We start from the raw sequence: 18,629 nt of genomic DNA on the forward strand, positions 1-18,629 counted from the left end.
CTCAAACACCGCCCCGTCAATCACTGCTCAAACACCGCCCCGTCAATCACTGCTCAAACCCCGCCCCTTGTCAATCAATGTTTAAACACAACCCCCTGTCAATCACTGCTCAAACCCCGCCCCCTGTCAATCACTGCTCAAACCCCGCCCCGTCAATCACTGCTCAAACCCCGCCCCTGTCAATCACTGCTCAAACCCCGCCCCCTGTCCATCGCTAATGCAAAAAGAAAATACTGCAGATGCTGGCAATCTGAAATAAAACAGAAAATGCTGGAGACACTCAGCAGGTCAAGCAGCATCCGTGAAGCGAGAAACAGAGTTAACGTTTCAGGTCGATGACCTTTCGTCAGAACTGGAAAAAAGCAGGAAATGGAACAGATTTTTAAGCAAGTGTAGGGGCTGGGAAAGGGGGGAGGGGATGAAAGAAAAATCGCTGCTCAAACCCCGCCCCCTGTCAATCACAGCTCAAACCCACCCCCGTCAATCACAGCTCAAACCCGCCCCCGTCAATCACAGCTCAAACCCGCCCCCGTCAATCACAGCTCAAACCCACCCCGCCAATCACAGCTCAAACCCGCCCCCCTGTCAATCACAGCTCAAACCCACCCCCGTCAATCACAGCTCAAACCCCACCCCGTCAATCACAGCTCAAACCCGCCCCGTCAATCACATCTCAAACCCGCCCCCTGTCAATCACAGCTCAAACCCCGCCTCTGCTAATTACTGCTCAAACCCCGCCCCTGTCAATCACAGCTCAAACCCCGCCCCAGCCTATCACGGCTCAAACCCCGCCCCTGTCAATCACGGCTCAAACCCCGCCCCCTGTCAATCACAGCTCAAACCCCGCCCCCTGTCAATCACAGCTCAAACCCCGCCCCTGTCAATCACAGCTCAAACCCCGCCCCCTGTCAATCACAGCTCAAACCCCGCCCCTGTCAATCACAGCTCAAACCCCACCCCTGTCAATCACAGCTCAAACCTTACCCCTGTCAATCACTGCTCAAACCCCGCCCATCACAGCTCAAACCCCGCCCGTCAATCACAGCTCAAACCCCGCCCCCCGACAATCACAGCTCAAACCCCACCCCTGCTAATTACTGCTCAAACCCCGCCCCTGTCAATCACAGCTCAAACCCCGCCCCCCGTCAATCACAGCTCAAACCCCGCCCCATGTCAATCACTGCTCAAACCCCGCCCCCTTTCAATCACAGCTCAAACCCCGCCCCCTGTCAACCACTGCTCAAACCCCGCCCCATGTCGATCACAGCCCAAACCCCACCCCCTGTCGATCACTGCTCAAACCTCGCCCCCTGTCAATAGCAGCTCAAACCCTGCCCCCTGTCGATCACAGCTCAAACCCTGCCACTTGTCAATACCGGCTCAAACACCGCCCCTGTCAATCACTGCTCAAACCCCGCCCCATGTCGATCACAGCCCAAACCCCGCCCCCTGTCGATCACTGCTCAAACCCCGGCCCCTGTCAATAGCGGCTCAAACCCCGCCCCCTGTCAATCACAGCTCAAACCCCACCCCTGTCAATCACAGCTCAAACCCCACCCCTGTCAATCACTGCTCAAACCCCGCCCCTGTCAATCACTGCTCAAACCCCGCCCCTGTCAATCACAGCGCAAACCCCACCCCCTGTCGATCACTGCTCAAACCCCACCCCCTGTCAATAGCGGCTCAAACTCCACCCCCTGTCAATCACTGCTCAAACCCCACCCCCTTTCAATCACAGCTCAAACCCCGCCCCGTCAATCACTGCTCAAACCCCGCCCCCTTTCAATCACAGCTCAAACCCCGCCCCATGTCGATCACAGCCCAAACCCCACCCCCTGTCGATCACTGCTCAAACCTCGCCCCCTGTCAATAGCAGCTCAAACCCTGCCCCCTGTCGATCACAGCTCAAACCCTGCCACTTGTCAATACCGGCTCAAACACCGCCCCTGTCAATCACTGCTCAAACCCCGCCCCATGTCGATCACAGCCCAAACCCCGCCCCCTGTCGATCACTGCTCAAACCCCGGCCCCTGTCAATAGCGGCTCAAACCCCGCCCCCTGTCAATCACAGCTCAAACCCCGCCCCCTGTCAATCACAGCTCAAACCCCGCCCCCTGTCAATCACTGCTCAAACCCTGCCCCTTTCAATCACAGCTCAAACCCCGCCCCCTGTCAATAGCGGCTCAAACCCCGCCCCCTGTCAATCACAGCTCAAACCCTGCCACTTGTGAAACCGGCTCAAACCCAGCTCCTGTCAATGACTGCTCAAACCCCGCCCCATGTCGATCACAGCCCAAACCCCGCCCCCTGTCGATCACTGCTCAAACCCCGCCCCCTGTCGATCACTGCTCAAACCCCGCCCCCTTTCAATCACAGCTCAAACCCCGCCCCTGTCAATCGCGGCTCAAACCCCGCCCCCTGTCAATCACTGCTCAAACCCCGCCCCCTGTCAATCACTGCTCAAACCCCGCCCCCTGTCAATCACTGCTCAAACCCCGCCCACTGTCAATCACTGCTCAAACCCCGCCCCCTGTCAATCACTGTTCAAACCCCGCCCCCTGTTAATAGCGGCTCAAACCCCGCCCCGTCAATAGCGGCTCAAACCCCGCCCCCTGTCAATCACAGCTCAAACCCCACCCGTCAATCACTGCTCAAACCCCGCCCCCTGTCAATCACTGCTCAAACCCCGCCCCCTGTCAATCACTGCTCAAACCCCGCCCCTGTCAATCACTGCTCAAACCCTGCCCCCTGTCAATCACTGCTCAAACCCCGCCCCCTGTCAATCACTGCTCAAACCCCGCCCCTGTCAATCACTGCTCAAACCCCGCCCCCTGTCAATCACTGCTCAAACCCCGCCCCCGTCAATAGCGGTTCAAACCCCGCCCCCTGTCAATCACTGCTCAAACCCCGCCCCATCAATCACTGCTCAAACCCTGCCACCTGTCAATCACTGCTCAAACCCTGCCACCTGTCAATCACTGCTCAAATCCCACCCCTTGTCAATCACTGCTCAAACCCCGCCCCATGTCAATCAATGTTCAAACACCGCCCCGTCAATCACTGCTCAAACCCCGCCCCCTGTCAATCACTGCTCAAACCCCGCCCCCTGTTAATAGCGGCTCAAACCGCGCCCCCTGTTAATAGCGGCTCAAACCCCGCCCCCTGTTAATAGCGGCTCAAACCCCGCCCCCTGTCAATAGCGGCTCAAACCCCGCCCCCTGTCAATAGCGGCTCAAATCTTCCTCGTCGCTTTCAGCTCAACTTTTTATCTCCGCCTTTATTTGGTTTGTCAGTCTCTCCTCCCCGGGTTCACTAACCACACTCTGCCGCTCCGTGACCTCGCCACCCAGAGCTACATCCCCCGGTGGCCGACTGAACCTTTCGCGGAGTGTCTTTTCTTGCCTTCCGAATCGAGCGTCGATGTTGGCCGAGTGTGTGCCTCCCGAGGTTCCCCCTCCCTTGGTGCCAGCCAGCTTCAGCCTAAATTAAACTGCAGCAGATAAACTGGCAACAGGGTGCTAATCAAGAGCCTGTCATTTATGCATGGCGAAAGTCATCTGTTATTTTGAAAATCTATCTTTTGATGCTGTTTACAAAAAAAATACACAAATTAAAATGTTTAAACACAGAACATGTTGGACCCACCCATCAGGACAGGCAACACGTGGGGAGAGTAGCGTGAATCTGCATGATACCATCTCTAAAGCCTCAAGATACTTCCTAGAGAGTGGAGTCGGATACTGCACATTGTACTCTCTCTGAGATCTTATTAAAATTTAATATGGACTCATCATAACCTCTTGGCTTTTATACCTTCTGATATTAGCTCTTTTTTACAGCTGCACGACCTCAGGACGTCCCAGCACTTTACAGCCGATGAAGTACTGTTGAAGTAAAAACAGAAAATGCTGGAAATACTCAGCAGGCCAGGCAGCATCTGTGGAGAGAGAAACAGAGTCAACGTTTCAGGTCGCTGACCGTTCTTCTGACATATCTGCTGAGTATTTCACAAATTCCCTAGAATTTAGAAGGTTAAGGGGTGATCTGATTGAAGTTTTCAGGATATTAAGGGAAACAGATATAGTAGAGAGAGAAAGCATTTCCACTTGTTGGGGATTCTAGGTCTAGGGGGCATAGTCTAAAAATTAAAGCCAGACCATTCAGGAGTGAAATTAGGAAACACTTCTACACACACACAGAGTGGTAGAAGTTTGGAACTCTCTTCTGCAAACAGCAATTGATGCTAGATCAATTGTTAATTTTAAATCTGAGATTGATAGCTTTTTGTTAACCAAAGGTATTAAGGGATATGGGCCAAAGTTAGGGTATCTGGAGTTAGATCACAGATCAGCCATGATCTCATCGAATGGTGGAACAGGCTCGAGGGGCTGAATGGCCTCCTCTTGTTCCTGTGTTCCTATGCTCCTATTTTGTTTTTATTTCAGATTTCCAGCATCTGCAGTATTTTGCTTAAGTACTGTTGAAGTGTAGTCACTTGATGTAATGTAGGAAACATGGCAGTCAATTTTGCGCACAAGGTCCCACAAACAGCAATGTGATAATGACCAGATAATCTGTTTTAGTGATGTTGGTTGAGGGATAAATGTTGGCCAAGACACTTTTATGTCCACCTGAGAGAGCAGACAGGGCCTTGGTTTAACATCTCATCCGAAGACTGGAGAATTGCAAATGTTACACCCTTGTTCAAAAAAGGGTGTAAGGATAAACCCAGCATCTACAGGCCAGTCATTTTAACCTCGGTGGTGGGGAAGCTTTTAGAAATGATAATCAAGGACCAAGTTAACAGTTACTTGGACAAGTGTAGATTAATTAAGGAAAGCCAGCTTGGATTTGTTAAAGGCAAATCGTGTTTAACTAACTTGATTGAGTTTTTTGATAAGTTAACAGAGAGAGTTGATGAGGGCAATGCGGTTGATGTGGTGTACATGGACTTCCAAAAGGTGTTTGATAAAGTGCTACATCATAGGTTTGCCAGCAAAGTTGAAGCCCATGGAATAAAAGGTAGAGTGGCAGCATGGATACGAAATTGGCTAAGTGACAGGAAACAGAGTTGTAGTGAACGGTTGTTTTTAGGACTGGAGGAAGGTATACAGTGGTGTTCCCCGGGGGTCAGTACTAGGACCACTGCTTTTCTTGATATATAATAATGACTTGGACGTGGGTTTACAGGGCACAATTTCAAAATTTGCAGACAACACAAAACTTGGAAGTATAGTGAACAATGAGGAGGATAGTGATAGGCTTCAAGAGGACATAGACAGGCTGGTGGAATGGGCAGACACGTGGCAGAAGATTTGGATGAGGGGACCAAATGTAATATATCCAAGTTTGCTGACGATACAAAGCTGGGTAGGAATATAAGTTGTGAGGAGGATGCAGAGAGGCATCAAGGGGATATAGACAGGCTAAGTGAGTGGGCAAGATCATGGCAAATGGAATATAATGTGGAGAAATGTGAAGCTATCCACTTTGGTAGGAAAAATAGAAAAACAGAGTATTTTTTAAATGGTGAGAGATTAGGAAATGTTGGTGTTCAGAGGGACCTGAGTGTCCTTGTACATGAATCACTGAAAGTTAACATGCAGGTACAGCAAGCAATTAGGAAAACAAATTGTATGTTGGCCTTTAATACAAGAGGATTTGAGTATAAGAGTAAAGACATCTTACTGCAATTATATAGGGCCTTGGTGAGACCACACCTGGAGTATTGTGTACAGTTTTGGTCTCCTTACCTAAGGAAGGATATACTTGCCATAGAGGGAGTGCAACGAAGGTTCACCAGACTGATTCCTGGGATGGGGGGATTGTCCTCTGAGGAGAGATTGAGTAGACTGGGCCTATATTCTCTAGAGTTTCGAAGAATGAGGTGATCTCATTGAAACATACAAAATTCTTACAGGCTTGACAGGGTAGATGCAGGGAGGATGTTTCCCCTGGCTGGGGAGTCTAGAACCAGGGGTCACAGTCTCAGAATAAGGGGTCGGCCATTTAGAACTGAGATGAGGAGAGATTTCTTCACTCTGAGGGTGGTGAATCTTTGGAATTCTCTACCCCGCTCCCCCTCCCAGAGGGCTGTGGAGGCTCAGTCGTTGAGTATATTCAAGACAAAGATCGATAGATTTTTGGCTATTAAGGGAATCAAGGGATATGGGGATAGTGCAGGAAAGTGGAGTTGAGGTAGATGATCAGCCATGATCTTATTGAATGGCGGAGCAGGCTCGAGGGGCCAAAGGGCCTACTCCTGCTCCTATTTCTTATGTTCTTATATTCTTATGGCAAAATTGAGTCATGAGGCCTACTGCCATGTTCCCTCCCTGAGTTCCATAACCCTTCCCTTTTTTCCACATGTAAATGCCAGTGGGGAGGGGGAGGGTAACTTCCTGGCCCATTTTGCTGCCATCTGGCCTTCTTATTGCTGCTCCGAGGCTGCCTATTGAAAGGTGGCAGTAGGCCCAAGAAAGAGGTAGTAAGGCCCAAAGTTCTGCAAATGGAGGAGGAGGGCCTAGTAGAGGCCTCCTGTCTCTCCAATTCATTCCCAGCACTTACCTTTCTCATCAAGGCCTACAAAAACAATGGGTTTCATCTCTGGGGCTCTTCTGTCCTTTTTACCTTCCATTGCCACTTCTTTAGGTGCCGTGGCACCGCCTGATTTTTGCATTGATGGGCTCTCTCTTGGCAGGAGGGAACGCGGCTCTGCATATTAAGTAACCCCGACCTGGGAAAATGGGTCAGGGGCACAGCGGGGGTCAGAGGGTTGGGTAGAAGTTCCACCTGATTGCCACTCTATCCCAAAGAGGGGAAATCCCACCTTGTGTCTTTCTTAGATTTGGCCTGAAATGGCTGGGTGAAAAGCAGACACGTTTAAACATGAAGCTCGATCGACACTCTATCCCGATGAGGAGAAACCGATGAGCACTCGGTTTTAGGGTTATAAGGGTATTTTCCTCTTTGAAGCTCAAACAATTTCTTAGAAGAAATAAAGCAACTAAAATGCAGTTGTATGCAATGTTCCCTCTAAGCCACGTGTGGGCACACAGCAATCTTGAAGGGACCGCGCAGTCCACTCACAGGCTCTCAAATACTGCGCCTATTCAAAAATTTAAAGGTGCTGTGCATTGAAAAAACTGGCTGTGCACAACGACAAAATTTAAGAAGAAACATTGGTTGTAGGTCATGTATATGATTGTGCTGTCTATTACCTTATCTTTGTTTTGCTTCTGTGAATCATTTTGTTTGTGAATAAATCTGGGCAGTAAAGTGGCCTGTACAAAGTGGACCAATGTGATATTTTTTTATCTCCCAAATTCACGGATGTAGTGGGCACCACAAATGTTCCCTTGTCATCAATTGACCGCAATCAGGGTTAATCGTTAGGCTAGGGGTACACTAACTCATATGCGTCAGAGGATAAAAATGCCAACTTCAGCTCATGAAAGATATGAGCTGATATTGGAAACTGTCATCAAGCAGCTCACAACAGAAATGTTATGGGAAAAAGCCTGAACAATAAAACTTCAGGAAGATTCGTTAGGATCTCCCACTACCCATATTTTTATATGGTTTAACTCCAAGTGATGTACATTTACTTATTCAGACTACACATATATAACGGGAAAAACCACACCACTTTTGTGCATCGGACTCGTATAAAGCCCCACAGATGTCGTTACAGATAAAGACAATGTATATAGAATTATACAGCACAGTAAGGGGCCATTCGGCCCATCATGCCTGTGCCGGCTCTTTGAAAGAGCTATCCAATTAATCCTACTCCCCTGCCCTTTCCCCATAGTCCTACAATTCTTTCCTTTTCAAGTATTTATCCAATTCCATTTTGAAAGTTACTACTGAATCGGTTTCCACCGCCCATTCAGGCAGTGCATTCCCGATCACAACAACTTGCTGCGTAAAAAAACCAACTCATCTCCCCTCCAGTCCTTTTGCCATAAATATTTGTATAAAAATCATAACAGTTAAAGAAGTCCAGATCAGTCAGTGAATTGGTACACAATGTAAAATAAATGGAACAAAAACACTAAGAGACAACTTGCTCCTGCTTTAGCGCTCATGACTGGAGTTTATCTTATGGATGAGGTTAGTTGTTATTTTCAGAAGCAAACTATCTGACAAATGTAGCATCTAGTGAGGATTTGTGCTGTGTTGTATTGGAGAAATCCAAAGACAATCATAGACTCTGAGAGCACAGAAGGAGGCCATTCGGCCCATCGTGCCTGTGCCGGCTCTTTGAAAGAACTGTCCAATTTAGTCCCACACCCCAGCTTTTCCCCATAACGCTGCAAATTAGTCCTCTTCAAATACACGTCAAATTGCCTTTTGAAAGTTCTTGTGGAATCTGATTCCATTACCCTTTCAGGTAGTGCGTTCCAGATCATTATAACCCTCTGTGAAATAATGTTTCCTTATTTCCCTCTCTAGTTCTTTTGCCAATTATTTTATATCTATGACCTCTGGTTACTGACCCACTTGCCAAAGGTAACCGTTTCTCCCTACTTGCTCTATCAAAACACCCCATAATTTTGAATACCTCTATTAGGTCTCCCCTTAAACATCTCTGCTATAAGGAGAACATCCCAGCTTCTTCAATCTCTCCACATAAATGAAGTCCCTGATATCATCCAGGTAAACCTCCTCTATACCCTCTCCAAAGCATTGACATCCCTCCTAAAGTGTGGTGCCCAGAATTGTACACAATACTCCAGCTGAGGCCTAACCAGTGATTTGTAAAGGTTTATCATGACTTACTTGTTTTTGTATTCAATGCCCCCCTACGCTTTCTTAACTACCATATCAACTCGCACTGCCACCTTCAAGGATTTATTAATTTTTTTTTATTCGTTCCTGGAATGTGGGCGTCGCTGGCAAGGCCAGCATTTATTGCCCATCCCTAATTGCCCTCGAGAAGGTGGTGAGCTGCCTTCTTGAACCGCTGCAGTCTATGTAGTGAAGGTACTCCCACAGTGCTGTTAGGGAGTTCCAGGATTTTGTCCCAGTGACGATGAAGGAACGGTGATATATTTCCAAGTCAGGATGGTGTGTAACTTGGTGCTCCCATGTGCCTGCTGCCCTTGTCCTTCTAGGTGGTAGAGGTCACAGGTTTGAGAAGTGTTGCCAAAGAAGCCATGGCGAGTGGCTGCAGTGCAGATTGTCAATGGTACACACTGCAGCCACGGTGCAGCGGTGGTGGAGGGAGTAAATGTTTAAGGTGGTGGATGGGGTGCCAATCAAGCGGGCTGCTTTGACCTGGATGGTGTTGAGCTTCTTGAGTGTTGTTGGAGCTGCACGCATCCAGGCAAGTGGATATTTGTGAATATGCACCCCCAAATCCCTCTGCTCTTGCACCTCCCTCAAAATAGTACCAAAAGATACCCAATGCTAATTTTCCCTCATCAGATAGGAATTAATTACAATTGCCAGGATTTTCTTCAGTTGAGGGTTTCTCAAGCAGGGAGGGGCCCGTTCTCAACAGTCTTAAGAACATAAGAAGTAGGAGCAGGAGTAGGCCATACGGCCCCTCGGGCCTGCTCCGCCATTCAATAGGATCATGGCTGATCCGAACCTAGACTCACGTCCACTTCCCTGCCCTCTCCCCGTAACCCCTAATTCCCTTATCAGCTAGGAAACTGTCTATCTCCGTTTTAAATGTATTTAATGTCGCAGCTTCCACAGCTCTCTGGGGTAGCAAATTCCATAGATTTACTACCCTCTGAGTGAAGAAGTTTCTCCTCATCTCAGTTTTGAAAGGGCAGCCCCTTATTCTAAGATTGTGCCCCCTAGTTCTAGTCTCTTTTGTCTGAGGGCAGGGTGAGAGTTGGGAAAAGTTTGAATAATGTGAGGCAGGTGACACAAGTTTTCAAATAGCCATTTATTTATTTTCCTAAGAATCAGATAGATTTTTTTTCTTCCAAAATAAATACAAACTGAAAAAAACATTCTAGAAATTAAAAGGAAGAAATATCTAGTTCTTTTGCTGGATTGGAGTACAGTGCTCCCAGCCCAAAGTATGAAAGTGTTTACAGTATTGTTTTTTTAAAATTTAATCGTTTAAAATGGTGCTTCTGCTATCACACCACACCAGTTTGCTGCTTGCTAGAGTTACCTGCAAAAATTTAGAAAAGGTTTCATGATGTCCATTTTAATGTACTCAAAGAAGTGTTCTCGCTGAAAGCCTAGAAATGTCAAGAGATGTTTACAAACAAAAAATAATTTAAAAAATCCTTAACATAACAATGTACATTATTTACAACGGATTTGCCTACGGCATAACTTTGAGCTGACTGAGCCATCGATTCATGTTCACTTGTTAACAGACAGAGCTTTTATATAAAATGCGTTTTTCCAGGTAGACAACTTCCTTCTGCATTGCACTGTTTGGTGTCCTTGTTCTCCACCAATGAACCACCTATTTTGGTGCCCATGTCCTGTGTGTAAAAGACCAGAGGGTTTGTTTTTTTAAAATGTTTCTTCTTCTTTTGGAAAGCAAATTACATTAAAAAATATATCTCTGCTGGGTTTGGGAGGGGGAAGTCTGCCCAACAAATTTGCAGGCTTCCATATACCCATATTACAATTTAAATATAATTTTAGACCTGACGCAAATGTTAACGAGGGACGCCAAAAAATATCACACTTTGTTGATGGTTTAAGACGAGTTTGATCAAAATAGTAAATGGCGTTACATCAGACTGTCTGAACCTTCGTAAGGAAGGGACTGTAGGAGAAGGCTTTTGTATGCTTCTTGGGGAGGGGGGGTGGGGGGTGGGAGAGGGTGTTTTCAAGGGTAAAGGATGAGGATGGGGAAAGAGATTACCATTTTTCTACTTTGCAAAATGACAGGCTTAACCATTTCCAGATCAAGTATGGCACTGAGTCAGAGTACAGAGCAAGACTGCCACATTATACAAAAATTAAAAGTGACCCAGTGTTAAAGAAGATGGCTACTTCTGAGGGAAGAACGATCAAGATAAAGACGATCCGTCTTGTCTCCCTGTACAAGTTTACCTTTAAGATGGAGTTTCCTATTTAACAACTACTCTCCCTGACAGGAACTGACGGCTGTGACAACTCCATTACAAAGGTAAGCTGTACAGGGGACAAGGCGGTCTTTTATACTGAAACTACTTCCCCGGATAGTTACAATCATATTTAAGGACCTCCCACTGCACTTAAAGGCCTTCGAACATTGTTCACCTTACCCCTCATTCTTCCACTGATCACCTGATCTTGGTTATTCTCCCTAGAACCACTTACCACACTGAACAGTCTCATGTAGTGACAAAACACGCTAAGCAGCCTCAAAATTATTCTAATCCTTCTAAACCATTGCTTTTTTTAAACTTGTGCAACACATTTTTTGGGGTGAAGGATTTGTATCTATCCATAAACGGCAACCGAACAAACATTCTGCTCAAGTCTGCAAGTGGGAATCCACTACTTTGATTTAATAACAATTTGTAAATCAATCCATTTGGGTGGCAGTAAAATTCTGGCAACTGTGGAATTCCAAAATGGACACTTGAGAGAATATTTTGTCCTGATTCCCTGAGTGAGGAAACATCAACATAGCTTTGCAAACAGGCTGCAATAGAAACACTCCTGGGTCCTTCTCTTGTGTACAGATCCAAGATCACGTTTCTATTTCTATTTCTATTTATACAAAGCAAAACTAAAATGGAAAAGCAGTATTAATCAAAAAGAGTTTGATGTACAATAACAAGAGATGACAAACAAGTAGAGTTGTGGAAAAAGTTACAAAATAGGTGGGAGCGATTAAAGAAATGGATTAATTTGGATTTTTTTTTTTATTTTTTTAAAACACACAAATTTATTCTGTAAGACAAATAATCAAACTGCTCCTTCTTACCCAAGGTGAGTCATCTTGTTAAACTCGGTCAGCTGGAAAGTATGCATGACACTGAATCAATAGGAAACGGTTCAGTTTTCAAACGTAAACTGAACATTAGCGCTATAAAGCCTAGTGTTCTGCATCACTGCCCAGTTCCACAGATTTTAACCAGTGCCTCTAGTGTTTTGCTACATTACAATTTTCACGCTGTTGCTATCAGATGGTATTTGCTTCATGAAAGCAAATGATAAACCTAATCATGTGAGGAAGTGAAAATTGCCTGTAGTAAATTAAAAATATTAAAAAATTATTACATAGTAAATAATTCGCTGCGGCACCTGTTCATTTAATGGACCGCCCTTCCAGGTGTGTTCTGGAATGAGTTTTAAATAACATGGGGATTCATGACATGGGCTATATACAAGTATTGCACTTAACGGAACTGGCATTGCTGCACGGGGTCTAAAAGATGACGAGCTGAAACGCCTTTAACAGTGCAATTCCCTACAGACAGCTGCGAGTTTAATTTGCTACATAGTTGTCAGGGGGCCATCATTTCTAAGCAAACAGAATCCTTTATCTGTTGGTCAAACTAATTTGAACTTCAAAACCATCCAAAACTCACTTCTACAAAATGTCCTTGAGGGATTAGAAAAAGTAAGAAACAAGAACTGTGCTTCAGGGAAAACTGGTTTAGTTCACTTAACTTATCTTAAAACTCAGCAAGGGAGTTGCATTGGTAGGTCACCATATAAACAAGGTCTTCAGTAACAGAGAATTATTATAATTCGGCCCAAAAGACAATGATTAGAAACAAGCATGCAAGGAGCAGCTCGCTAGTTCAAGCACTGAATGCTACCCCAACATCCAAAAGGTCGCATGTTCCCAAAGGACAAGCCCATCACTATGAATTGGCCTCTCCTTGGATTGGATGCCAGCTCTTTTCACAAGGCCATTACAGGCGAAAGACATTCCCAACTTGGATGAGGAGGAGGTAAACATGTCCCCACCCACCCCTGACCCTGATCCTGCTTGAAGCAAGAGTCCCTCTGCTTTCATTTAAAGGTTAGAGAAATTCCAAAATGCGTGCTCCGGAGGGGTGATCCATGACAGAGTGGGCCCAGCAAAAGGGAGAAAAGGGTCGGGGGTGGAAAAGAGAACAAAAAATAAAATAAATTAAACAGCATAGTCACAATGAATTGAAACCACATATTTCAACAGAGGAGGTTTACCATCAATATTCAGCATAATATTTGATGTTGAGTTGCAATTTAGTTTTGGTGCAACAAAACATGAAGGAACTGTTACTGAGTGAGTATATACAGATAGAAAACTCTAAAATATAAAAGGAACTATAGTTGAATGCCTCTATTCCTTTTTTTAAAATGGAAATTTGTGTTTTAGGTAATTAGCAAGTTTTTTTTTAAGTTTCTCGTTATTCTTCACTGCTAGTTTTTTAAAATTTATATACAAAGCATACACATTGTTTGCTGATCAAAGCGAACAAAGTTATGCACACATTATTAAATATGTCTACATACCGAGTATTTTTTAAAGTTCTGGCTTGTTCAGAGCTCATTCACCCACCCATTGCTAGGTCTAGTCAGATATCCAATAGGTGGCTGTTTTTTCCATTTTGGCAGGATAGAAAGGATAAAAATTGACCAGTTAAACAGTTTCGAATGTTGTCACCTCTTTGACCAAGATCTGTCCCAATATCTCATGTGGCTCGGTGTCAGATTTTGTTTGATAACGCTCCTGTGAAGCGCCTTGGGACGCTTTACGACGTTAAAAGGCGCGATATAAATACAAGTTGTTGTTGTCAAAATAAAGCCTGGCACAATGCCGCTATTTACTCAGTAGAGATCACTAGTAGATTCGAGTGTCCACTAGATCATATATTTACAAAGCACACTAAAAGGTATCTCGGAGAGCAACAATTACACAAACATCTCCACTTTGATTCCTTGAATCAGATAGGAATATAAATGGACTTTAAGGCTAGAAATTACTGCTGGTGATATTAGCAGACAAACATTAGTGTTTTCGCTATTTTAAAGGAGATATTAATAAAAGCTTTAATATTTTCTTTAAATAGCAGACAGCAGAATATAAAATTAATGTACTGAACATTCATGCATTAATACTGATTGCAATCATTTCTAGGCTACAATTTCCAAAATCAAAGTTCCAACAGTGATGGTATCCATGTGTTAATTATGTGTCCCCATTCAGTTGCAGCACCAGAAATCACTAACTGAGGGGGCTGTTTGGCCCGACTGCCTGCTTCTCTTCCACGGCTATGTCCGTGCCCGGGTGTCCCCAGAGAGGGAGCACGCAGTGTCCGCCAGTACACTCGAGGTCTTCCGCGACCGCTGGGCACCGGAGGGACTGGAGTGCACAGTCGATACCAGGAACAACATTCTGATTTAATTTGCCAAGTTTCCTTTTGTTTTACTTATAATTTGGAGTTTATTGTTTGTGCCCCTTTAAAAAAGGGGGTACTTCTGTTAATTTGATTCCGACTGGCATTTTAGAAGAGTTAGAAATCACTAACTTACAGTAAACGCTCACTCTAAAGTTACCAGCAAGTTTTGTATCCACTTTGGAAAACTGTTTTATTCTTTTAAAGGGATATTCCAGCCACACAGATGCTATAACCCTAAGTATTCCCCTGCAAAATTCCATGCCCATATTTGATTTAAAAATGATTAACATTTTTTTCTCTCCAATAAGGTATTTTAGCCCATTCCTCAGATCTCCCACACAATCACAATCAATGGAAATCCAAGTAACCTGAACCTCTGCCAATTTGAAGTCAGCCGAGGGTAGGCCAGTGCAGATTTTCCTCATCCTGTGTCGGGAAGTGCCTCGCCTCTGCTCGGTACCTCCCCATCACAGCATAGCATTGACATGGGAGGGTACACATCTACATTATACCACACTTTGATGTAGTACAATGTGGCTCCAACACATTGCTGCAGTCAAATATGTTTATGTTCAACTCACCAATGGGTGGCTGGTCTCCTAATGAAAGCCACCATGTTCTTGGGAGTCTTGAGGCTGGGCACAATAATGTGATATTTTGCCATTTATACTCCTCTCAGTCATTGCATTCAATAAGCTGCAAGAGTACTGGAATCCAAGGCTAGGCAATGAAATATAGTGCTTCCAAGCTGAGCCTCAAAAAAAAACATAGAAGATGGTAAACCCAATTGAAAGGCCAGCTACTCATAATACTGGTTTAAAAAAAACATTTGCTTGTAAAAATTAGATTTAGTGTTTTATTTTGCAGACAAATACCCAAGGACAAGACAGTCTTGGGGCTTCATCCAAGGATTTTATTCCTTGGGACTATCTGTTTCTAACATAAACTAGGGTTCAAAAGCCAGTCATTATCAGTGATTCTACACAAGAATCCATACAAGTGCTTAATAGAGACTGTACTCACTCCTTTGCATCTCCTTAAACAGCAATAATGATAGGGTGAGGGAGGGAGGATATTGCTTTCTATCTAAAGTCCTACCCCTCAGAAAAAAACTGGAACAATAAACTTAAAACGCCTGCTTCCTAAGAGCAGATATTCCCATTGGTGCCCGTCAAAGAGCCATGAATGGAGATCAGGATTGTTCCCAGTCTCAGATTTCGATCCTAGTGTAACAATACCATGTTTGCTGACGTACAGTAACTGTACTTCAAAAAAAGTGTTGCATGAAGTGCTTTGAGGCATTTCAGTATGATAAGGTGCTATATGAATGTAAGTATTATTATTATAAATACTGGCAAGGGCTGAAGTTTTCAATGGCATTGTTGCATTGACAGCGGCACCCAAGACCAGGAGTTATACCAATTCCTGTCCACTGTAACAGCACTGCTTAGGACAACCTATTGGATATACTACCTATGTTTTTTTCCCCATACTAATAACCAAAATGGCCAGGTCATCAAGTTGCTTTCCAAGGGATACAAATGGGAGTATCTACTAAAAGGATATATTTTATTTCTGCTCCCTTCACCTACAGGAGGGACCAACTCTTGCTGGGTAGAGCGCCACAGACACCAGCAGCCCTATAAGTGACTATTCTTCAAGCGTAAGCCCAGAGTGTCTGTGGGGCACTACCACAAAAAGTTGATATTGTCATCATTCAACACATGCATTTTCCGGCAGGGATTCAGCGGATAGTGATCACGAGCGGGGGTGGGGGGCGGTCACTGTATTGTGATCAGAAGCAGAGACCCTAGCTAATTCACACCCCCTTCACGTGACTTCCAATGTTGAGGCCAACTGTGCGTCTCCAAGCTGAAATCAGCACCGACGAGGGAGTGAATTGGGACCTTGCTGGTTTGTGTGGCTCAGGATCACATTAGGCAGTACATTTACCCTCAGACAATGGGATCACTCTGGGAATGAAACATTTTAAATAATTATTTTCCATTTTCTCGGGGGGGGGGGGCGGGGGGGTGGGGGTGGCCAAGGGAAGAAATACTTTACACTGAAAGTACTCCCCCACCCCCCACCACCACCAGAGACACACACATACAAAGTGTCCCAGCTCTCTTCCTAAAAGCTTCAGCTTTCAATCGCAGCTTCCTGTTTTAAGTAATACAGATGCAGACTGTCAGCAGAACTCACAATCTCAATGGTCAAGTTTCAAGTGGGGCAGCATGCTCGATTCACAATACAATGCCTGTGGATTTCTGTATCCATCTAGCTACTCACAACATTTGTGACTTGTTCTGTCAGACCTCTGCTAGGCCACAGGTTGCCTCAAAACTGAAGGCCCTGCAGCATCTGTGGGCCTGGCATTTACACAATGCAAAGGACGTTAATATTTGAGGTGCCCTTAAATTACTCACCGATGAACAAATATGGTGCCTGTTTGAGGGAAAATGGTGGCAAATTACTTGCAAAATTGTGAACAACCTAACACGAGGGAAACTTTATAAAAAATAAATTGTGCTTAGCTGTAGCTATGAACTGCTTTAAAAGTAAATCTACACACAGCAACGAAGAAAATATTGACATTAGGGAGAGAGCCTTTCTGTATCCCTTTGGTTATTTTCCTCTCTGGAATGCACACACAGGTAGAATTCTAACAACCCTGCCAAGCTCATCACAGTCTTAAGGCCCAACTCAGTGCAGTAGACAATTGAGTTTACAGGATTATCCAACTAGCTCTGTAGCCTACTGATGGTGCCTTTAACCAGTTAATCATCCACATTAATTAAAGTGCCTTCTCTGAGCAAATTCCCCCCACCCCACCCTCTCAGGTGAAAATATGACTGTGAGCAGCAATGCAGAAGGTGGCCATTTTCTCCCCCTACTTGTGCAATCATTTATATACCAAGATTGTGAAAATGCAGCTCTAACAGTCTATACAGCTCTGATTACTGACTCTCACACATACTGTTCTGTGAAGAAGTTTAGAAAGTACTGTCAGCATAATTTGCGCCAAAAACAACAACAAATGTAAAATGGGAGACCGTATTATCTATGGGCAAGTTCTCCAGAGGAATCAAGGGATATGGGGATAGGGCAGGTAAGTGGAGTTGAGGTTGAAGATCAGCCATGATCGTATTGAATGGTGGAGCAGGCTCGCAGGGCCGTATGGCCTACTCCTGCTCCTAATTCTTATGTTCTATGATTAACTTGTTTTGCAGAAGGTCAGGCAGTAACACTTTTCCTGCAACTTAACAGCCAAGTCTAAGGCTGTATCTGAGTGTACAAATGTGACTGTGTGTGAGAAACCACAGAGTTACAGACAAGTGTGTGCAAATGTAAACATGAAGGTAATGCAAATGACTATAGTCAGGGTAAGTGACTTCGATGGTATAAGTCTTCACCGATTTTACGGGGGAGGAACAAGAGGAGTTATTTTGATGAAATTACAGCGTATATATTACAATATGTATGGTTTGAAGTGTAGTATTTAGCAGCAGGTTTAAAATCACAATTACTGTCCCCCCAAAAATTTGGCTTTATGCAATTTAAAGCGGAACTCAAGTCCAGCAGTGAACTCATTCACTTTCATTGTGTTAGTCGCTTTTCTCTCCATTTAATTACTGAGAATTGTTTTTAGGTTTTTCCCCCTCTGGTCAGAGCTGTCCATGCTCAGTTTCTTTTTTTAGGTCACCTGGATTGGCAGAGTATATTTTTCTCAACTGAAAATTATGGATAAGTAATGTAACGGAGGACTTCAAGTTCTGGCGTAAACCTGTCCTCTACAAGTGGGGTTTTCATTACTTAAATGTGAGAGATGGACTTTATACAGGAATCACGAGTCCATAATGGTATCACTTATTCATAATTCTAAGTAAGTAAAAGAGTTAAGGCAATCCATGGCTTCACAGTATCCGATGCACTATATTGCTTATTTTATGCTCTGAATTTAATTAAAGCGACTTGTATGGCATCCGATTTCACCAACTTTATAAAAAGCTAGACTTAGGTTTAGCCCGATCTGATGACTCGGTCCCTTGCTTTAATTAGGTGTTTTAAAGAATGGTTTGAGTCTTGCTTAAACGCAGTTTAGTACTGCTGGAATAGCTGCTCTGCTTCCTGTTTTCAGAACTCTCAGCTGTCCATCGGCTCGTGTCTAGCGACCAGCACTGTTCAGTCTCTGCTCCATACTTTATAGTTTAAAATTCAGTGCTTTGAGACGGTGCTGTCTTCTGCATTTTACACTCAGCATCACTGAGCTGCAGGTCCATTTTTTTTATTTTAAAAAAATAAAACATTAAAAAA

At 44.6% G+C, this 18,629-nt stretch overlaps 2 protein-coding genes across 3 annotated transcripts in view; both read right to left on the bottom strand.

The window, feature by feature from the left end:
• ogg1 (8-oxoguanine DNA glycosylase) overlaps positions 1 to 3,436 on the bottom strand; it is a 36,225-nt gene extending 32,789 nt beyond the window's left edge. Inside the window, exon 1 of one of the 2 annotated variants that reach the window (XM_086001904.1) lies at positions 3,318 to 3,436. The gene's annotated coding sequence lies outside the window, so the exon portion shown is untranslated. The remainder of the gene's footprint in view (positions 1 to 3,317) is intronic. The other variant, XM_086001903.1, reaches the window with a different exon arrangement.
• Positions 3,437 to 9,889: 6,453 nt separating this feature from the next.
• LOC147111224 (peregrin-like) overlaps positions 9,890 to 18,629 on the bottom strand; it is a 60,833-nt gene continuing 52,093 nt past the window's right edge. The window contains 2 exon segments of the mRNA XM_086001906.1: positions 9,890 to 10,375; positions 10,377 to 10,460. Of these exon segments, the coding sequence (XP_085858032.1) occupies positions 10,343 to 10,375; positions 10,377 to 10,460 (117 nt within the window). The 3' untranslated portion in view covers positions 9,890 to 10,342.

The sequence above is a fragment of the Somniosus microcephalus genome, chromosome 11, assembly GCF_052327205.1.
Source record: "Somniosus microcephalus isolate GS21.2 chromosome 11, FLI_Smic_1.0, whole genome shotgun sequence".
Lineage (NCBI taxonomy): Eukaryota > Metazoa > Chordata > Chondrichthyes > Squaliformes > Somniosidae > Somniosus > Somniosus microcephalus.